The sequence below is a fragment of the Mchenga conophoros genome, linkage group LG16 (assembly GCF_057382185.1).
Source record: "Mchenga conophoros isolate Kocher_MC1m ecotype Shallow Benthic linkage group LG16, M_conophoros_male_GT1.1, whole genome shotgun sequence".
In the NCBI taxonomy this organism is placed as follows: domain Eukaryota; kingdom Metazoa; phylum Chordata; class Actinopteri; order Cichliformes; family Cichlidae; genus Mchenga; species Mchenga conophoros.
In genome coordinates this window covers 11,150,169-11,171,974 of record NC_140541.1, presented here as the reverse complement: position 1 = coordinate 11,171,974, position 21,806 = coordinate 11,150,169, and the positions used below count along the sequence as shown (strand labels likewise).

The following is a 21,806-nucleotide window of genomic DNA, read 5'->3' as shown; positions in this document are numbered from 1 at the left end:
GATATTATGGTCGACAGTATCGAATGCTGCACTAAGGTCTAGCAGGACAAGCACAGAGATGAGTCCACTGTCAGAGGCCATAAGAAGATCATTTGTAACCTTCACTAAAGCTGTTTCTGTGCTGTGATGAGCTCTGAAACCTGACTGAAACTCTTCAAATAAACCATTCCTCTGCAGATGATCTGTTAGCTGTTTGACAACTACTCTTTCAAGGATTTTTGATATGAAAGGAAGATTGGAGATTGGCCTATAATTAGCTAAGGCTGCTGGGTCTAGAGATGGCTTTTTGAGTAAAGGTTTAACTACAGCCAGCTTGAAGGCCTGTGGTACATAGCCGATTATTAGAGATAGGTTGATCATATTTAAGATCGAAGAATTAATTAATGGCAGGACTTCTTTGAGCAGTTTTGTCGGAATGGGGTCTAAAAGACACATTGATGGTTTGCAGGAAGTGATTATTGAAGTTAACTCAGAAAGATCAATTGGAGAAAAAGAGTCTAACTTAACATCAATGGTACTAAGAGTAGCTCTGGATAATATTACATCTGTGGGATGATTATTGGTAATTTTTTTCTCTAATGATTAAAATTTTATTTGTGAAGAAGTTCATGAAGTCATTACTAGTTAACATTAAAGGGATGGTTGGCTCAGTAGAGCTCTGACTTTTTGTCAGCCTGGCTACAGTGCTGAAGAGAAACCTGGGGTTGTTCTTATTTTCTTCAATCAGTGACGAATAGTAAGATGTTCTGGCTTTGCGGTGGGCTTGCTCATAAAGCAACAAACTATTTCTCCAGGCTAAATGATGATCCTCTAAATTTGTGACATGCCATTTTCTCTCCAGCTTACAAGTCATCTGCTTTAGGCTACTTGTTTGAGAATTATACCACGGAGTCAGGTACTTCTGATTTGACGCCTTAGTTTTCACCGGAGCTACAGTATCCAGAGTCATACGTAGTGAGGAGGTAAAATTATTAACAAGATAATCGACCTCTGTTGGGGTGACGTTCAGATAGCTGCTCTGCTCTATGAGCATTGAAGATGATAACAGTGGGTGGATTAGTGATGCGCGAATCATGAACGAATCGTTCAATACTCGAGAATCACTTTACTGACTCATGAATCATGATTCACAAGCCCAACTGACTCACTAACTCATCCCTGTTGCTGTTAGCAGCGATTTATCTAGCTTATAATTAAAATTGTGGAGAAAAACACAACATCCAGTATCTTAACAAAAAAATTTCTGCTCTGAACTGGAAGAAAAAACCCTGAGTAGAAGCTCACATCAAGACAATAGCTCCTCGGTTCACAGTAGCATCGCTCTGCTAACATGCTAACAGCACATGTGAGCTACTCACCCCCTCCCTTCCTGTGCTGAATCATAGAGCGAACGAATCACTCACTCACTAAACCCCTCCCTCCTGTGCTGAATCATAGAGCGAACGAATCACTCAGGACTCACTAACCCCCTCCCTCCAAGAGGACCTGGCTGCAGCCACTGTGGAGCTCCACAGTAACCGGAAACACGTGACCTCCACAGTAACCGGAAACACGTAACTTCAGTTAAATCGACTTTGACAGCGAAAACTAAATTGCGTTTTTGTTACTATTGATGCTGCTGAGAAATAAAAATGGTTTTAAGTGGGGGTTTTTAACACTCTGGGTTTGTTCAAAAAAAATTCACCATCCCCTAAATTATTCGTGGCCAAAAGTGACACATTTATGTTTTTTTTTTTACAGTACATCGCGTTGTGCGTTCTGATTGCTGTAGACCATTGTCAATCAATCTAGTCCAGTGTCTCCTGTACTGGAGCGGTCCCTAATAGGCCCACGGACCGGTCCCGGTCCGTGAGTCTTTTGGTACCGTTCCGCGAGAGTTGATCCTCCGGTGTGAAATGTATGGTTGTAGTTGTGTGTCTTATTTTGAAAGAACTATTTACGCGTTATCATAGCGACCAGAGAGCATTAAAAAGCAGAGAGGAGAATGTCACTGTCATTGTTGTTGGCGTACAGCTCAAGTCACGTTTATTATTATATTTACAAAATACCACAGTTTCTTTTTTTTATTCTTTTGTTGTATTTATCCGCGACACCTTAAAGCTCGTTCCCTGAAAATATTGTCTGACATTAAAGTGGTCTGTGGTGCAAAAAGCTTGGGGACTCCTGCTGTACAGTACAGAATGCGTTTAGCTTGTCGAATTTACATAGCAGTGTAACTCTGAAGTGCTGTACTGTATGTTTGTAAGTTTTCTCCCAAACAAACACAACAATGCCGACGAAACGTTTTGCACTGGACTTATGTTTCTACGAAGGTTTGAACTCTAAGAGTGTTTAAACAAAAAAGAAAAGTGTGAAAATATTCATGCCTGTCTGAGAAAAGTGTAAAAAGCATGTAGTGAGGGGTTTTACAGTCTTAACATCTATAATAATTGTAAAAAAAATAAAGTTGGCTACTTCATGGATTTCACCTACCGCGGGTTATTTTTTGAACGTAACACCAGCGATAAACGAGGGGCTGCTGTATTAGTAATAGTAGAGTCTGGGACATTTAATTGATTAACATAAACATTGATTATTATGCACTATTATTTTTGTTCAAGGAGAGACAAAAATATAAAACTCTCTCTCAGCTTGTTTGTTGCCAAAAATGGCCACTTTTTGTGTATGTTCACAAAATGCTATAAAATGTATATTTCTTAAAACATTTATCTACTTTTACCGACGTGACTCTTTAAATTAGTACCAGTCCTTTTCATCAAAATCAAAATTGTATATACATTTTTTACTCTTTATAGCCAGTTAGGTTATATATTACCATTAACTTTGAAGATAAAACGGTGATAAAGTCCTAATGTTTTCATGAAACTTCCTTTTTTCCCCCATCTGAGCATCGGGGAAAAGGCTGTCTTGCAATTGTTGAGGTCACTAGTGTGTGCCCAATTTCTTCCAGGATCACTCTCTTTATAGGTTTTAGTGGACTCCTAGTACTGCGAAGTGGTTTCATGGTACAAAGGGATTGTATTCCAAGATCTGGGAGACTGTAGAAATGAGCAGTGATGGCCTTCCTACCATCTTTCCAGAAAAATAAGTGATCTGGAAGCTGTTAGGCTGACTTACAGCAGCAGCACTTTCTGCACCTGCATAAACTCCAGGACACATTTAATAACGGTGTTTGTTGCTGTATGTGCTGCAGCTTTTAAATTTTTAATAATACATATTTTGTTAATATTTTGGCTATGGTGTCTTGTTATGAAATGTACAAGAGTAAAAGTGTTTTTAGCAGGTGCTTCAAAGCTAAGTTTGACTGGGAAACTCAAAGCTCAATAGTCTGTATCAACAGAAATTCCCTGCAGCCTATGTAATATTTCATGCGTCATAATTTATTCTACTCTATCTTGCAAATACATATTTGTGTGGCAATGTCATGCACAACACACACAACTATTAGATCCTTAAGATCAAACCCGTGTCATTCTTTTGGTCCACTGCAGTGCAGTAGTCAAAAAAAAGAATAAGTGAAGTGTCCACAGATGGCCAGGATAGAGCCCAGAGTGTTAATGTTTAAAATGTATAAAAATATTATTGATTACAATTCTTTACTGTTAATATCAACAATAAGCTTTTTATTTTGAAATTACAAGTTTAAAAAAAATGCTGTTACATTTACATTTAGTGCGCATGCGCCAACCAGCGTGCAGCCTGTTACAGTCGCTCCTGCTTTTCTCTTAGTTTAGCTTTTTTTTTTCTACGTATTCTTTTTTTTCCTGACTTGTATTTTCCTCCGTTTTCTATCTCTTACTCAATCATGTGGATTGAGAGAGTTTTTGTTCTTCTGGTGGCCGTGGAACTGTTACTTTTATCAAGGAACGGGACCGCGGCACATCTCCTACACGCACGGACTGTTTACTCCAGAGATCAGCTGATCGCCCTGATGCCGGCCGGTTCGCTGGCCAGGCCCGCAGAAGTACCAGCTGAAATTTGGAGGAAAACACATCGGGGATGCAGAGGTCAAGGACAGAAGAGAAGAAAAAAGGTGACGGTGAGACAGCGGAGGCTCGAAGCGAGGAGGTTTAAACCGTGTCTGCCGTCTATCGTGATGGGTAATGTGCGATCGTTGGCAATTAAAATCGACGAGCTCTCAGCACTGGTACGGAGTCAGAGGGAATACCGAGAGTGTAGCCTGATGTGTTTCACCGAATCATGGATGCACCAGGACATTCCTGATGAGAATGCTTCCGTGGAAGGCTTCCACACTGTTCGGGCGGACAGGGACAGCATCGCTAGCGGTAAGCGGAAAGGAGGTGGGCTTGCTGTTTTAGTTAACAACCGGTGGTGTAACCCTGCCAACATAACAATCAAAGAAAGGATTTGTTGCCCGGACACTGAACTGTGTGCTGTTGGACTCAGGCCGTATTATTTACCCATGGAATTCTCTCACGTCATCTTGGTGGCTGTTTATGTACCCCCCTCTGCTAACCCCACAGCTGCATGTGACACTATCCACTCTGCCATAGCTCGGCTACAGACTCAGCACCCGAGTGCCTTTATTGTGATCTCGGGTGACTTCAACCATGTATCACTGGACAATACACTACCAACATTCAAACAATATGTGGACTGTCCCACCAGGGGAGAGAAAACTTTAGACTTACTGTATGCTAACGTCAAGGATGCATACAGCTCCTCCTCCCTCCCCCCACTTGGTAGGTCAGATCATAACCTGATTCACCTCACCCCCCGCTATGTGCCAATTGTGAGGAGGGAACCTGTGACCACCAGGACTGTCAGGAGGTGGTCAGAGGAGGCCTTAGCAGAACTACAGGGCTGTTTCGAGGTGACCGACTGGGAAACACTCTGTGAGCCTCACGCCGAGGACATCAATGGGCTTACTGAGTGTATCACAGACTACATAACTTTCTGCACCGACTCCATTGTTCCAGCTCAGACTGTTCATTGTTACCCAAATAACAAGCCGTGGGTGACTAAGGACATCAAAGCCCTCCTCAACAACAAGAAGAGGGCTTTCAGAGGGGGCAACAAAGAGGAGGTGAGGAAGATCCAGGTGTTACTAAAGGACAAGATCAGAGAGGCTAAGGACAATTACAGGAGGAAACTGGAGTGGAAACTCCAGCAGAACAGCATGAGAGAGGTGTGGAGGGGCATGAAGACCATCACTGGATTCAGGCCAACCAACAGCAGGGGAACTGAGGGAGGTGAGAATAGAGCCAATGAGTTGAATCTGTTTTTCAATAGATTCGACACCACAGTGTCTGCTCCTACCCCCACAACCTCACCTGTAGTCAGCCTGGAATCCAGAGCCACACCACTGTGCCAGCCTCTCTCTTCACATGGCGCTGTTGCCTCCTGTGAGATTCCTGACACCCCTCCCCCATCCATCACCTTCACTCAATACCAGGTTGAGATGCAAATGAGGAGACTTCACTCAGGCAAGTCTGCTGGACCAGACGGAGTGAGTCCCCTTGTCCTCAAGACCTGTGCCCCCCAGCTGTGTGGAGTCTTTCATAAACTGTTTATGCTGAGTCTGAGTCTGCAGAGGGTCCCGGTGATGTGGAAGACATCATGCCTCGTCCCTGTACCAAAGACGCCACGTCCCAGTGGCCCCCAAGATTACAGGCCCGTGGCATTGACCTCCCACATCATGAAGACCCTGGAAAGGCTCATCCTGGACCAGCTGCGACCCATAGTAAGACCACACCTGGATCCCCTTCAGTTCGCTTATCAGCCTCGTCTCGGAACTGAGGACGCCATCATCTACCTGCTCAATCGTGTCTACACCCATCTGGACCAGCCGGCGAGCACTGTGAGGGTCATGTTTTTTGACTTTTCCAGTGCTTTCAACACCATCAGGCCGACCCTCCTGGGTGATAAGTTAGCAGCGATGCAGGTGGATGCTTCTCTGGTGTCCTGGATTGTTGATTACCTGACAGGAAGACCACAATATGTACGTCTCCCACAGTGTGTGTCTGACAAGGTGATCAGCAACACAGGGGCACCACAGGGGACTGTCCTCTCCCCCTTCCTCTTCACCCTCTACACCACAGACTTCAGCCACTGCACAGTGACATGCCATCTTCAGAAGTTTTCTGATGACTCTGCCGTGGTTGGATGCATCAGCAGGGATGATGAGACAGAGTACCGGGCTGTGGTCGACTCCTTTGTCACGTGGTGTGAGCAGAATCATCTGCAGCTCAACGTGGCAAAGACCAAGGAACTGATCGTGGACTTCAGGAAGAACAAGAAACACTTGACCCCTGTTTCAATCCAGGGGGTCAGTGTTGACATTGTGGAGGACTATAAATACCTTGGAGTACACATTGACAATAAACTGGACTGGGCTAAAAACACCACAGCACTTTACAGGAAGGGCCAGAGTCGTCTCTATTTTTTGAGGCGACTGAGGTCCTTCAACATCTGCCAGAAAATGCTGAGGATTTTCTATGAGTCTGTTGTGGCCAGTGCGATCCTCTATGCTGTTGCATGCTGGGGGAGCAGGCTGAGGGTCGCAGATGCCAACAGACTTAATAAACTAATCCGTAAGGCCAGCAATGTTGTGGGGATGGAGCTGGACTCCCTCAAGGTGGTGTCGGAGAGGCGGATGCTGTCCAAGATAAAGACAATGTTGGATAACACCTCCCACCCACTCCATGACATGCTGGTCAGTCACAGGAGCACGTTCAGTGAGAGACTGAGATTACCGAAAAGCACCACTGAACGACACAGGAAATCATTCCTGCCTGTGGCCATCTCCCTGTACAACGCATCCACTTAACACACTGTTTGCTGCTACAACTACACATGTTTCTTTTCCAACTATTTATTTATGAGTGACTTATGTATGTATGTATGTATATATATGTATATATTGTACTATTCTTAGTTAGTGTATTGTCTGTCTTGTCTTAATGTTGGTTTAAAATGGAGCACTGTAACAAAAAATAATTTCCCCCAGGGATCAATAAAGTATTCTGATTCTGATTCTGATTTAATGCTGTTACACTGTAATCCTTTATTATAAGTATGGACACAGAATCAAGTGAACAACATTTTGAAATAAGTTTAATTGGAATTTTGTACTACGCAAAAAAACAACAACAACAACAACAACATATTAAACAAACAAACAAACAAACACAGCCAGTGCCTTCATTTGTCCATCACATGTCAAACATAGCACTGACCCTTAGTCCCTGCTCATCAGCACATGCTTTCAAAAAGAGCTCCATGTCCTCTGCAAAATGAAAAACAAAGAGGAACAAGTCCCTTGCTCCAGTGTCTTCTTCCTCTGACATGTCTCTTAAGACCCTCTGCTGGTCCCCTTGATTTAAGGACACATATTTGGGCATTGTTACGTGTCCACGGAAAAGTGCCTTATTTTGGACAACCCACTGCACAGCAGGACGCAGATCTTCAACAACTGCTGGCTCCTGTGTCAGGCAAACGGGGATAAAAACATAGTTATTTCTCTGTTGCAGAACAGTTTTTTAACAGTTATTCAAATGTCACTAACCATGTAATTACACTACTGGTTAAAGTGAATACTGACCTGACCGACTTCCTGGAACTTGCGCTTTTTCAGTCTGAAAATGGGCACGTGTTGTCCTTCAAGCACAGCTTTGGCTTCCTCTCTCCAGTGTGCAAATAGCTTGCCAGAGCTTAACAGAAAATGTTGATATTGTTAAGGTGTGTAAACTTTGACACAACATAGAACAGAAGTCAAAATATAAATACCTCCTGAGATCAAAGTTCTCCATCAACAGCAAGCACCACCATTTACGCAAGTAGGGCATGTCTGACTGTAAAATATTAATATGAAACATATTTAACAACTTTCAAAAGATTCAAGACTCCATTGCTGTGAAAGTAAATAGAATACTTACTATAGTATAGTCAAATGAAGCATCCAGTGCCACGTACAGAGCAGACTATTTGGAAGAAAAAATAAAAATGTCATTGCTTAAATTATCTTCTGAATCTCAAGAAGAGAAGAGAAAAATTACCATCAGCATGAAGATCCCACAGTCAACTCCATAGTCTTGGCTTGGAAAACCCTGTATTACATTGAAAATAAAGGCTCGTTAATAAAATCCCTTAAAAGAAGACTAGTGTAATTCATATTATTCACCATACACTTAAACTAGCACATACCTTCAAGTCAAAGCTCTTTTTTTCTGACCACTGCCCGGGAATGATCTTCACTGCAAGATTCCTTTTTTTTTAAAGACAGTTACATTCACAAGTTAACAGATGTCATCATGATGGGTGTGAAATGTTTATTGCTAATAGCACCAACTGTAACTACAGGCCTTAGGAACACGACCTCAAAAAAACAGCATAACAAAATGAAAAAGTACAGTCACATGCTCACAGTTGGTCAAAATAAAGCATTAACAGCTTTAAGTTAAGGTTGGCATATTTTATAAACTAATTTTTAATGGTGTTTTATGTTAAAATAGAACACTGGAAGACCCTATTTATGTCTGAAATTCATCTAAAGACAGTATCACTGACTTGATCATAATTTGAAGATGAGAATAAAATGTTGAAGCATCATGCTGATATATCCATCCATCCATTCGCTTCCGCTTATCCTTTTCAGGGTCACGGGGGGAGCTGGAGCCTATCCCAGCTGTCATAGGGCGACAGACTGGACAGGTCGCCAGTCTGTCGCAGGGCTAACACACAGGGACAGACAACCATTCGCACTCACATTCATTCACACAGTTACACCTAGTGGCAATTTGGATTATCCAATTAACCTATCCCCACAAGCTGCATGTCTTTGGACGGTGGGAGGAAGCCGGAGTACCCGGAGGGAACCCACGCAAACACGGGGAGAACATGCAAACTCCACACAGAAACTTGCTGATATAGTTTATAGAAAAAGCATGTGAGTGTACTGTATGTGTGAACACTCAAGATCAGCAGAACATGATCTGGGATGCACTTAACCTGGAACACTGAACAGGTTCCTGAAAACTCCAGAACAAACCAAAAATGCTTATAAAAATGTGACCTCAAAAGTGAAACATATTGTTGGTCACCAAATCCTGCCTTGGTGTATAATGGGTCAAGAAAGAGGATTTCTCTTTTAGGTGGCTTCAGTACCTAAAAGACAGTTAGCCATGACTTCAAACCTAAAAACAATGTCATTGCAAGCGATCACAATCAAAGACTTTTGAAACTGCGTCATAAAAGCTTGAATACATCTCAGACACATAGCAAAATTCTAACAGTTTGTACGTGTCAAAAAACAAGACTTACACACAACTGGAAATGACCACACAGCAAAATCTCCAGTGTTAAATTAACACTAGAGAGTGTCTATATGGGTCCACACCTCTGAGTGTTAAATACAACACTGTTGAGTGTTAAATTAACACTTTTGACAGTGTTATATGTTTAAAAGTAACCTAGTCAGTTTTGAAGATTAACAATGGCTAACACTGAGCAGTGCTGATTTTCTAACACTGGAAAATAACTCAAAATGTTAGAAATATTCCAGTGTTAGAAAATCAGCACTTCTCAGTGTTAGCCATTGTTAATCTTCAAAACTGACTAGGTTACTTTTAAACATATAACACTGTCAAAAGTGTTAATTTAACACTCAACAGTGTTGTATTTAACACTCAGAGGTGTGGACCCATATAGACACTCTCTAGTGTTAATTTAACACTGGAGATTTTGCTGTGCAGGTGTCCAGAGAGGGAGAACTATGATGTCCATCCTCTGAGCATCAGTCTGAAACAGAATTGTATTTTTAAGTATCCTGTATATGAACTCGCACCAAAGTTATAAAAAAAAAATCATTTTGATTACTTGCTTGTTTCTTTAAAGGACGGTACACTTACAGGAAAGGACTGCAGTGGATCACAGCCATAGGGTGCAAGCCAAGTCCGGGTGACATACAGATTTTCTATGTAAATGCTTATCCCCTAGAATGTTAAAAAAAAAAAAAACATTTAAAACAACAACTCTTTCAATTAAAGCTTGACAATCATCATATACAACATACAGTACCTTTGACTGAACAATTTTAGTGATAAGCTCGAAACAGCCATTTCCAATCTGAAACAGAAAAAATCATGATAACAATGAATGTACACTTTATTTTTTCATATTCGTAGAAAAAAAATACTTACAGTCGATTCCATTTCTTTGTTTAAACCCAGTGTCCAAAGATCTGACCGCGTGAGGCATCCAGAAGACGTTTCAACAATCAGCTCATCTTTGGGTCTGCTGATGTCCAGAACATAGTTGAGCTAAAAAAAAAACAGATAGGTGTCATAGACTGTGGATGACCAAATCAGATAAGCACTAAAAGTTGCACTTTGCGACATCTGAAAACTTTAACATACAAGCTGTTGTTGGCCAGGGTGCGGTACAAGACACCATGATGAACGGCTGGCCAAAATGTTCTCAGGCTTTGTCAGAGCTTCGCACGGTGGTCCACACAGGTCAGGAAAAGTTGCATCTGTTGACCTTCTATTGGCTTTCTTGTTGTCAACTCTTTCCTGAGGTTCTATAGGGATTTCTATAAGGAAATTCATTTGAAACAGCATGTAACAAATTCTTTTATGAGCCATCAACTACAACAAGATAATGAATGCAAGATTATTATTTCACCTATATATGAGAATCACTATTCAAAATAAGAAATTTTACCAGTGTCACCAGACGCTGAAGGTGCTGGGTTCAACACCGTTTCTGTGATTTCTCTGGGTTTATTGCACACCAGTGGGGCTAGGTACACAAAGAAAAGAATATACACACAGATAGGAACAAACCTAACATGTAAACAATGGTAGCGTTCTGGTCATGACACAATGCATGTACTTACCTACGACAGCTTGACCCAGTGCCGACAATGAGATATTGATCTTTCCAAGTCGACCATGTCTTAGCTGCCTCTCCAGAAGTTTCTTGTTGGTGACAGTGTTATAATGATGATTTATATTTCTCATCAGAAACACATGTGTGGATGGACTCATATTACTTAAAAAGTAATTGCTTTTCCTCATGTTTGCAAAGAACTGTTCAACAACTTGACTGTTCAGCCAGCCTTTCAGCTCTGGGACAAGTTGAATTCTGCGTAATATGTCCTTGGGATCTTTTGTATTTCCCTCATGAAATCTGTCATACAGGACATAATGGTCAGATGATCCAGTGACAGGATGAGGATTTTCATTTACACTATCCATCCTTTCATGTAGCCATGGAAGATTCACTTTCAGGCTTCCATCCTGTCCTGCCTTGACATTTTCCTCAGTGGGCTCAGCAAGTCGACCTTCATGTGGATGAAATGGCAGTTTATCAGGAACCCGCAAATTGGTGTGTGCTGCCAAACCCCTCGCAAAATCGTAAACACAGACGTTTGGCATGTGCTTCCAGGACAGGAGAAGGTCAGCAAAATCCCGGGGACTTTCAGCACGAAGATTAAATTTAACACTGTATACAATGCCATGTGGACATAGTATTACAGACCATCCTCCTGCAAGCAAAGATTTAAAAAGTTGTTTGTAATTGTAATTACATTTTTTAATGCTACTTCTAATAATCGCTAAGTGATGCTTACCAGAGGCACCCCATATGCTTTGAAAGACCTTATCATATGTCTGCCTGCTCTTCATCTTCTCCCTCAGTCTGGTGATGAGATCAAAGCGGGAGCCTTTGGAGTCGATGTTGCATGCTTTACACAATTTTCTTACCACTCCAACCTGACAGCAATTAGGGAAAACTGTAAATGGAACAACCCCAGAACTTTATGTCACATATTCTGAAAACTTCAAAGCAATGTTACCTTTTGTTTGGCAAGTTCATCCAACAGACGGTCTTCTGTGACACTGCTAAGCTTTGCTTCATGTGAAGAGCTTGTTCCTACTTTTTTAAACTCTGTGTTAAGCACAATGTCACTTGTTCGAGTTTCACTCCCGATCCATGGTGCCCAGTGCGTGTAACTTGGTGGAACGGAAAATGGATTCTTCACACCGCCTACAGAAAATGGCATGTTTTTAATTACAATCTAAATTACTTTAAAACACTGAATGACTTTCAAAAAGTTTTTGCCATCACTCACTTGGAAAAAACCCACGGCTTATCATTTCCAGGTGAATAGAGTTCCAAAAACCTTCAATGTCATGTTCACCATTGAAGTCTTCCGGGGCTTTGAGGTCACTCACTATAATAAATTGACTCATAAAAACATGCACATAATGTACACAATGAACTATATACACAAATGTACATTAAACTTACCTGCTAACTTGAACACCCCTTTTCTGTGTAAGTCCATAACTACCACAGGGGGGTGAAACCCACAGTTTATGCAGGAGTACATGTATTCTGCGTCAGTCAAAGCCTCAAAATGGCAATAAGCATGGAAAATGGTATCCCGAGAAGGAAACTTCACTCTTCTTAAGCCCTCCAATGAGTCAATGACCCTTGAAGCAGATACATGGTTCTGTAATATGACAATAGGGTGAAGAAGACTATGATTACACAGATATTTAAATTTGGGCACCAAAATATCATAATGACACAAACACATTTTTAAAGCAATCTTCAGATGAGTATATTTTATTTTTGTGATCCTCACCTGCAGATTTTCTCTCAAAAGAAGGCAAAGTTCAAGAGACAAAACAACATGGTTGTCAAAGTTGTGAAGCCCATCTGTCCACTCCTGGTACCTGTAGACCATGTGGCACCGAGGACACGATCTATGGTGTGTTGAAACATCTGTTAAAGACAAATCACATTAATGTCAAAACATTAGTATAGGAACAATTATAACTAATTATTTCACACTGATGTTTAATCTTATTCATTAAAACTTACTCTCAATCACTCCCATCATGCTGACAATCCTCGCTTTATTGGTAACTAGAACAGCCTCATCAAGTTTTGGGTGCTCTGGGCACACCTGGCACAACGTTTCACATGGAAAGAGCTGTTTCTGATGATCCATTTTCTGTGAGATGACATTTTCTGGAAGAGATCCAGGTATTTTTTTCTCTTTAAAAATATAGCGTATACTCCTTTCGACGGCAGCATTGTCCTCAAAGGAAGAACTCTCCTGAGTCATCTGTGATGGGGTGCCTGATGATAGTGGTACAGTTGATTTGAAGATGTCTCTCTGTGTCTGGAAGAGATGCCATTTAGCTATGTTTTTATGAGGACATGATATTCGAGGCTTTGCACAAGCACAATGCCAGGTGTTCCTCAGAGCATTGTAAGTCACAAATATTCTGCCAAGACGGCAGAAACTGTGTATTTCCGGCTCAAATACAGACAAACAGATCTGTGTTGAGGATCCACCAAAATCCACCCTCACACAAAGTGGAGCATGTGCCATCTGGGCAGCTTTCTGTCTCTTTATGCATGTAGCAGCTTTGGCCTCTCCAAAAAATTTAAGGTCCACCATTTCCATCACGATGTGCTCTTGAAGAAAAACCTCCTTTACAGTTTCTCGGCAGTAATCTAGTGAGCGAAGGTGCTCACATAAACTGAAGCCTAGTCCGCTCCGCTGGGCCAGCAACTGGTATTGCTGACATTCCTCCAGCTCACATCTAATATTGTGAGACATCCCCCATGTTTTCCTCTGAACGTGAACTGGCACAGAAAACCCATGGCCAGTTCTCTGCACAGCAAATAACCCTGTAGTTTCATCTACACAAACACACTGCAGATGACTGGCCAGGCAAACATCTATTGATTGGTTGGAGTGCTTCCTCATCATGTGAGCCTTGTAGTTTTTGGTACGAAGAGCAAGGCCACAGTGAGGGCATGTCATTTTCATGGACTTTCCATCAGCTGCAGTTTTATTGAACACAGAGGGTAGAGCATATGAATGTTCTAACAAAGACTCAGAAAATGGTTCAGATCCCAAAGACAAAACCTTGGGGGGGAGACGGGGCTCCTCGAAGAGTACTGCCGGAGGAATACGGGTCTCCTCGGAGAGTTCAGCGGGAAGCAGTCCTGATAATGGTGGCTGACTTGGTATTGAAGAATGCTGACAAGACAATAAATGCCTTGCCATATCCCCACGCCGTATGATTGTAATCTTACAGACAGGGCAGTGAAAGTGTCCTATTGTCCTACAAGGCAGCCTGCACCGGCATATCATTTTATCTGTAAGAGAAAAAAACAAACAAATAAACAAACAGATGTAATTTAAATGTAGTTGTATAGAATGCAATCAATTTGTCTAACAATCAGATTGTACATGTTAACAAAAACATCCAAGCCAACCTCAATAATGAAAGTTAAATGGTATGGATCACAAAAGTTATGTCTAGGAAAGTGGTGAAAAGTAAATAAAAATATATTTTATAAAAACACTATTTTTGTTGCAGATGAATGAACTGAACTGTACAATATCAACAGCAACTTTTAAGTCAACAAAGATACTGCAGAAGTGCTTAAAAAAGTGCATATTTATAACTATAAAGTATATTTAATACAAACATACCTTTGAAAGGCAAAGCATTTTTTATATGCACACTTAGATGCTCCTCAATCTTTGCCCTGACAGTAGGGCTGAAAGTGGGGCACAGAGGGCAGTGAAAGAGTCCTCTGCAACACGTGTTGCATTCCTGCAATTCTGGCTTTAAGCCCGAATTCCAGATTGATAAGTGCATCTAAAACAGAGAGAGAAACAGATAAACACCATATATACATTTAAGTTAAGGTTTTAGCAGAAATAACAATTTACAGTTGGCATGTAATAGATTTGGGAAGAAAATCCTTGAAAAAAACCCCACAAATATTTTACAAGACACTTTAATTTGTGAGACATGTTTCTATTGACATATAACAGTCAATTGAACAGAGGCTAACTAAAATCTGGGCAATAAAAAAGCTGTACAGAATAGAATGACGAATAGAAGTATTGATAAATATATAAATCTGTTTGTGACGAAATTTACAGTGTTGACGCTAACCAAAGGTGTCACAACAAGTACACACGTTCCTTACTACAGTTTAGATACCTCTGTTTAAAAAGCACCGACTCGACTTTTTAGTCAAGTCGAAGTAAGAAGTACAGGGTCTAAAATATAATTTATGTACAAAATTTTGAAGTAATCTTGCGTCCAAAGCACGCGTGCGGGGGGCTGATTTACAAATGTACGGATTACAAAGTACAGATACGCGTGCTAAAATGTGAGAAGTAGAAGTATAAAGAAGTATACAGTAGGCACAAAAAAGTACAGGAGTAAAGTAAAGATACCAGAAAATTCTACTTAAGTACAGTATTGAAGTATTCGTTATTTCGCATCTCTGACGCCAACAATAAATCATACTCTAATGCAAAATGTGTTTTTTGCTTCTTCTCGCCCACAGAAGCCGTTAATCCAGCTCTCTTACTGAAACCAGGCCCAGGAAAAAGCATATCTGTGTGTTTCTCTGCCATGGAGCACGATGAAAAAACATTAAAATAAGGAGGAATGTTGTTGTAACGCAAAAAAAGTGGCAACATGATCATTGTAAGAAAACTAGACGATTCCTAGAATTATGAAATCACTAACGGCAAATTTATTTAAGAAAGACTTAACCAACCTTTGCGATCAACTTGCAAGACTTCCACGGTATCCATGCGTGTTTACGGCTACTGTGGAGGTCACGTGCTTCCGGCTACTGTGGAGGTCACGTGCTTCCGGCTACTGTGGAGGTCACGTGTTTCCGGTTAGTGTGGAGCTCCACAGTGGCTGCAGCCAGACCCTTCTCCCTCCCTCCTGTGCTGAATCATAAAGTGAACGAATCACTCAGGACTCGCTCACCCCCTCCCTCCTGTCTCACAGCTTCTTCTTCTTGGTTGGCAAACAATGTTAAGGCGCATTACCGCCCCCTGGCTCACAGCTCAGTGGACATTTAGATGAGAAAATATATATTTAACACATTTAAGGAAAATACTAATAAAATAAAAATAAACAAAATAAATGTTTATTAAGCAATTTTGATAGGAAATTGCTTAATTTTAGAAATGTTTTTGCTCTATAAAATAGTTGTTTTCTTTTAGAATCATTCATCTAAGCAGTAGGATTTACATGAAAAGAGAAACAAATTAAGTTTGAGTGAAAATGTACATTTTCTGCACTCTCTGGTCAACTGACTCAGTGAATCAAATGACTCAAAAAACCCGATTCACTTTGGTGAGTGACTCATTAAAACTCGATTCAGTAAAAAGAATCAAATTTACCATCATTAGGGTGGATTACATTCTTAAACATAGTTAAGGCGCTTTCAGAAAGACATCTACTGTGATAAAGTCTACTCTCCACTGCTGTGTAATCAATTATTGTAAATGTAAATGTTATCAGGAAATGATCAGACAGGAGAGGATTTTCAGGAAACACTGTTAAATGTTCAGTTTCTATGCCATATGTTAACACAAGATCTAGAGTGTGATTGAAGTGGTGGGTGGGTTCTTTTACATTTTGAGAGAAGCCAGTTGAGCAATTTTAGCATCTACATGGATATTAAAATCACCCACAATAATTATTTTATCTGAGCTCAGAACTAAATTAGATATAAAGTCTGAGAAATCAGACAGAAACTCTGTGTAAGGCCCAGGTGGACGATATATGATAACAAGTAAGACTGGTTTCTGAGTTTTACAGCTGGGGTGGACAAGGCTAAGCATCAGGCTTTCAAATGAATTAAAAGTCTGTCTTGGTCTTTCATTAATTAATAGGCTGGTGTGAAAAATTGCTGCCATTGTGCTTCCAGATTTCTGGTAGTTAGAATGACTCGGGGGTGTTGATTCATTTAAACTAACATAATCATTCTGCTGCAACCAGGTTTCTGTAAGGCAGAGTAAATCGATTTGTTGATCAATTATTAAGTCTTGTACTAACAGAGACTTGGAGGAGAGAGACCTAATATTTAATAATCCACATTTCACTGTTTTACTCTTTGGTTCAGATGTGGATACTGTATTGTTCTTTCTTTGTAATTGTTTATATTTAAGTTGTTTGTTGCTGGTTTTTAGTTTGTTTTTTGTCTTTTTGGAAGCTGACACAGTCTCTATGGTGATGGGTTTTTGCAGTGAAATTATTATAAAATCTGTGTGCGCCTAACTTTTGTGCCGGTATGTCTAACTTTTTAAAGTTAGGCGTACCGGTACGCCCATGGCAAAAAGTTAGTCTAGAGCCCTGAATGTGATGGCAGAGGCTGTATCAAGACTAATGTGATCTATTAGATGGTTTTTATATAGGTTAGAATTAAGATTATTTTTATTTTTCCAGTTAATGAGGACCATTTTCTGAAAAGTGCTTGAATTTCAGATGTGGTGCTTAAAAGTGCTTGAAAGTGTAACTGTATTTCATTCACCATAAATAACTATCTAATTGAATAGTTTTCTTATCAGATAGAGAAATAAAACGAGTCGCAAAATGTAGAGGCAAATTTCCCCGCCTGGGCTGCCTTGCGTTTCAACGTGTGACCCCGCCCCTTCCTCGGACAGTCGGGGATGAGTGCGCTAACATACCTGTAGGTTGCCGTTTTAATGAGTGTTTGATGGAAAACAACAATGGCGGAGTTTGCGCTCTCCAGTCGCATGATAGGTGAGTCCTAGTAAATAATTTTCCAGTACGTGTACGTTACACATGCTATTTTTAAAAAATTATGATTATTATTTTGCTATCTGTCAAACTTGCTGGAGAAATGATTGAAATGTACTGAGTGTGATGCAGTATGGCAGCGCTATTATGGAATATGCTGTGAACTTAGCTAACATTACTTAGCAGTAATATGAGTTAATTTACTCAAGTGAAAGCTTTAAACATTAGCCTGATACATAACTAGCTAACTTAAGGCTTTCTGGTTAGCCCTCTGGGGTCAACGGACCCAGAATCTCCATTTCAACTTGGGTCGAACGTGTGGACTTCAAACTATATACCAGTTTTTAAATTGTGTTGATAGGCCACGTAAAACTGGTGTTTTTTGTGTTTAATAAAACAGTGGCGTTTCCTCCGGGAAGAAACGGTAAAAATGGCGTTTTCTAAGGAAAGCGCTGGCAGACACGCTTTGCTTGTGAGTGAAAAACAACAGTTATTGGTGAAAAAAGAAAAAACACTCCTTCCCTATTGGTGGAAAAATGTACCATGTCAACCAATCAAAAAATGATATGGCAACATGTGGCATTTGGTTGTTTGGGAAGAGGGGGAAGTTTTAGGAGTGAGCGAAAGAGAGAGAAAGACAGTTTTGATATATGAGAGATTTGTGACGTTTACCGTGTTTGGAAAAAGCCATCAAAGACAGATTACAGTGTAAACGCTGAGTGACACACCTGCTGATTTATCCCTGTGCTGTTCTCATCTGTGTTAGAGTGGACACAAACTATTTTTTGGCGTTGCATAAATAATTTGTGTGCCTTCTTATTTGATGCAGAACACCTGATTGTTCTGCAAAGAGATTTAAATGGTTATATAAAAAAAGTCTGAGCCTTGGCTGCATTTTTAGGTAAATAGTACCATATAACTTTGTTGTTTACAGAACTTGTGCATATTTTTAAAAATGTACAATTTCTATTTGCATTTCAAGTTATGAAAATGATTCGTTAAACATGCTTGTGGTTTTTACAGTTAAAAATTTCACTTTCTACTTAAATATATCTAAATATTGTCTGAATTTAGATAAATTGTGCTGATACAGTTTGTCAAAATGAGAAATTAACAGATTGGCAAGATAAAGGTGAAATATAGAGGCCAAATCAAAAGTAAGGCAAGGCAAGGCAAGGCAAATTTATTTGTATAGCACAATTCAACAACAAGGTGATTCAAAGTGCTTTACAGAGACATTAGAAACAAAAACAAATAAAAAGCATGATTTAAAATTGATTAAAACAAGTCAAAAACGGCCAATTATACCCTGGACCCCAGATTTTTTGAGTATTTGAAATAATGGTAATATGAGTGATCCATATGGTCACAAAGAATAGCCACTTGTTTCTGTGCTACCAAAGTTCCCTGGCTTTCATTCAAAATGTGTTTATCGTCATCTGCACATTAAACTACTTAAACATTATAAATGTCTTCAAGCTCACACTGAGGCCTGTGGGGCACTATCAGCCACACATTTATGTGTTTTTGTATATGAATATTTCATACTTTAAGGCTGCCTGTTTATTTAAGGGAGATGAACAAAATACATTGGATTTGTACATAATAATATCACAGATGATAAATTAAATAGATTTTAAGTAGATGCTTGTGCATTCTTAAAGTCTTATATGTTGAATTGAACTATGTGATCTGTTCAAAGCCTCCCAGTCAGTGCTGTTCTCCATGCCTGTCTGACTGTACATGATGTTATTAGCACAAACACTTTAAAGGTGATCATTTAGGACTTCAGCAATAATACAGACAGCAATGTAGTTAGCAATAAAACCGTTTTATTGGGAATTAACTTAAAAAACAAACAAACAACAAACAAATGCCTGTCTCCTATTTTTTGTCACACAGGAAAGAAGCATCAATTTCTGATGAGAAGACTTATGTATTTCTTTATTTTTTGGGGGGGGGGGGGGTCAACAGGAGATGAATATCTCTAACAAGTTGATTTGTTCACATTTTCACATCTTAATTTTTAAGTGAAATGTGCATTTTGAGTTTGTACACTATGTATATAAGGTGACAGTTTCCTTTTGCAGTATTTTTGTGTGGTTTGTTTTTCTATTTCTTAACAAAAGGTGAACAAAGGTATTTAAGTTCACCTAGGATGATTTGTTTTAATTTTCACATGGTTTTACTGAGGTGATGTGAATTGAAACATGCATTCTTTTTGGGGGTCGGCAGTGGCAGCATGTGCTGGAAAAGCTTGAAAAGGGACACTGAAAGTGCTTAAAAAGTGCTTGAATTTGACCCTGAAAAAGGCGTATGAACCCTGACTTGCTCATCAGAGGTTATATGATGTTGGGGTTTTCTCAGTTTTTTGTGGGTTCTTCGCCTTAAACCATAAATCACCTTGAGGCAACTTTTGTTACATTGTACAACTTTCCTCTTTATCATTAACCCCATGTTACCATTTTACATAAAATGATCTTGTGCCTTTTCCCCCTAATGTCCCATGTTCTCTTTTCTGTCATTTCCTGTCAGCGAAAACTTGGACTTACTGCAAGCAGTGTAAAAACAACTAATGCAATATGATAATTCCAAATGTCACCTAAAAAGTGTAACATATTTCTTTCTAATAAACTTGTTTCACATACATGTGGGCTATTTCTTTAAGATTTTTGTGGCACTGATAAAGTAAATAAACTGATAAACAGCTCGCCTATTTTCCAAAGAATAACAAAGGTGCAGTCCCTCTGCTGTGAAACGTAAACAGTTAATGTGGACAGTAAATCATTCTTCATAATGGATCTGTTCTCTCACACAAAGAGCAGTAATAATGAGTCTGAGCCTGGCTTTGTGGCGTGCTCGGTGTGGTGAGGAGGAAGAGAAAAGAAATCAAGTCCTCGCCCTTAATTCATTTTACGGATGTGCCGCTGTATAGAGTGCAAAATGGACCAATACAAAATGAAGAATACACACTATTTGTTACAATTAGTGAGAAGCATGTAGCACAAAAACACAATTAACACAAATCGAAAGCTGCGTTCACTGCTGTTGTCAACGGGCTTTTCTTTGCCTACAAAGGCTAAACAAAGCATATTGATGAAAAAGAGATGGTTGTTAGATCTGACAGTCATTACGCGCATGAGTCGGAGACAGAAAGAGGCAGTGCAGGAGAAAATGAGGCAAATCGTCGGAGAGAGAAAGCAAATGGTTTATGCTCTTCATTATGATTTTCTGTTAACAGCTTCTGCTTCATTGAAGAGCGTCTGTGTGGTGACGGCCTTTTGTTTCACCAGCTGTTTTGGAGCGTAAAAACACCTTTTTACCTCACCTAAAGGGAAGTGAAAGGAGAGTGTCAGCAGCACAGAGAAATTACACAGAGTCGGATTCAAACATCGCATAGGTGTCGCCCGACACCTATGTTACAAGCAGTTGCATGTACCATAAAATCTCAAGTGAAAGCTGGAATTTAAAGTTAAACTGACATGAACAATTTTAAAATGAAAGTTTACAGTATAAACATTCATATTCCCACCTGGTTAATGCACTTTCCAGACTTTAATCGAGACACAGGCTGTTCTGTTATCTTGGTCACTTTAAGTTTAAGCAAATGACAATAAACCTTTTACTTCCTCATATAGTTGCCTGCTGCTCTGTGCAGAAGTCCTATGTACGTTACACACTTCACCTACAGCAGGCCTTGTAAGCATTAATAAAATATAACCTGCAGCACAGCTTTCCAGCAGAAACAAAAGAAGAAAAACTGCATGGAAATATCCACAAAGATACACCCTGAGCTGTAAATACACGTGTGTGTTAACCAGCTGTCATTTCCAAGGCACTGACGCTCCAAATGAAATCATTATCTCATGATCAAAACATCGTCTGACAAAGGAAGAAAAACACAGGTTAATAAGAGCAGCCGTGCTGTGGGATCCGCCATGCTGACATTTAAAATGAGTGATGACAGAAAGTTAGTGGGTTGTCATGTTCAAGTACAGATGTGAAGCATCTCAATGGGCCCCTTGCAAAATGTTTTTATAGCATCATTGAAAACATGGGTTTTAGAAAGTGTATTTAAGCAGTGACTCTGTCCCCAGTGTTCACAAAAAAGGCACTAATTGCACTGCTATCTCTAGCAGCTTATTTACTTGTGAATTTGTAGCACTTAAGTCTTGATGGAAATTTTATTTGATTTTATCATCTTACAAGAGAAGAATACTGCATTTGTGC

General features: G+C 40.0%; 2 protein-coding genes across 2 annotated transcripts; both read right to left on the bottom strand.

Moving 5' to 3' along the window:
• Positions 1 to 7,755: 7,755 nt before the first annotated feature.
• On the bottom strand, positions 7,756 to 12,013 carry LOC146556337 (uncharacterized). The gene is made up of 13 exons (XM_085250111.1): positions 11,819 to 12,013; positions 11,594 to 11,735; positions 10,859 to 11,509; positions 10,684 to 10,761; positions 10,377 to 10,552; positions 10,161 to 10,280; positions 10,039 to 10,086; positions 9,870 to 9,953; positions 9,710 to 9,759; positions 9,283 to 9,298; positions 8,167 to 8,227; positions 8,019 to 8,069; positions 7,756 to 7,943 (listed from the first exon to the last, which is right to left on the bottom strand). The coding sequence occupies exons 2-11, from the start codon at positions 11,646 to 11,648 to the stop codon at positions 8,174 to 8,176; spliced, it is 1,332 nt and encodes a 443-aa protein (XP_085106237.1). The 5' UTR covers positions 11,649 to 11,735; positions 11,819 to 12,013; the 3' UTR covers positions 7,756 to 7,943; positions 8,019 to 8,069; positions 8,167 to 8,173.
• A 73-nt stretch (positions 12,014 to 12,086) lies between these two features.
• LOC146556336 (uncharacterized) lies at positions 12,087 to 13,821 on the bottom strand. Its single transcript, XM_085250521.1, has 4 exons — positions 12,853 to 13,821; positions 12,614 to 12,753; positions 12,274 to 12,478; positions 12,087 to 12,196 (listed from the first exon to the last, which is right to left on the bottom strand). The coding sequence occupies exons 1-4, from the start codon at positions 13,811 to 13,813 to the stop codon at positions 12,087 to 12,089; spliced, it is 1,416 nt and encodes a 471-aa protein (XP_085106647.1). The 5' UTR covers positions 13,814 to 13,821.
• Positions 13,822 to 21,806: the final 7,985 nt, after the last annotated feature.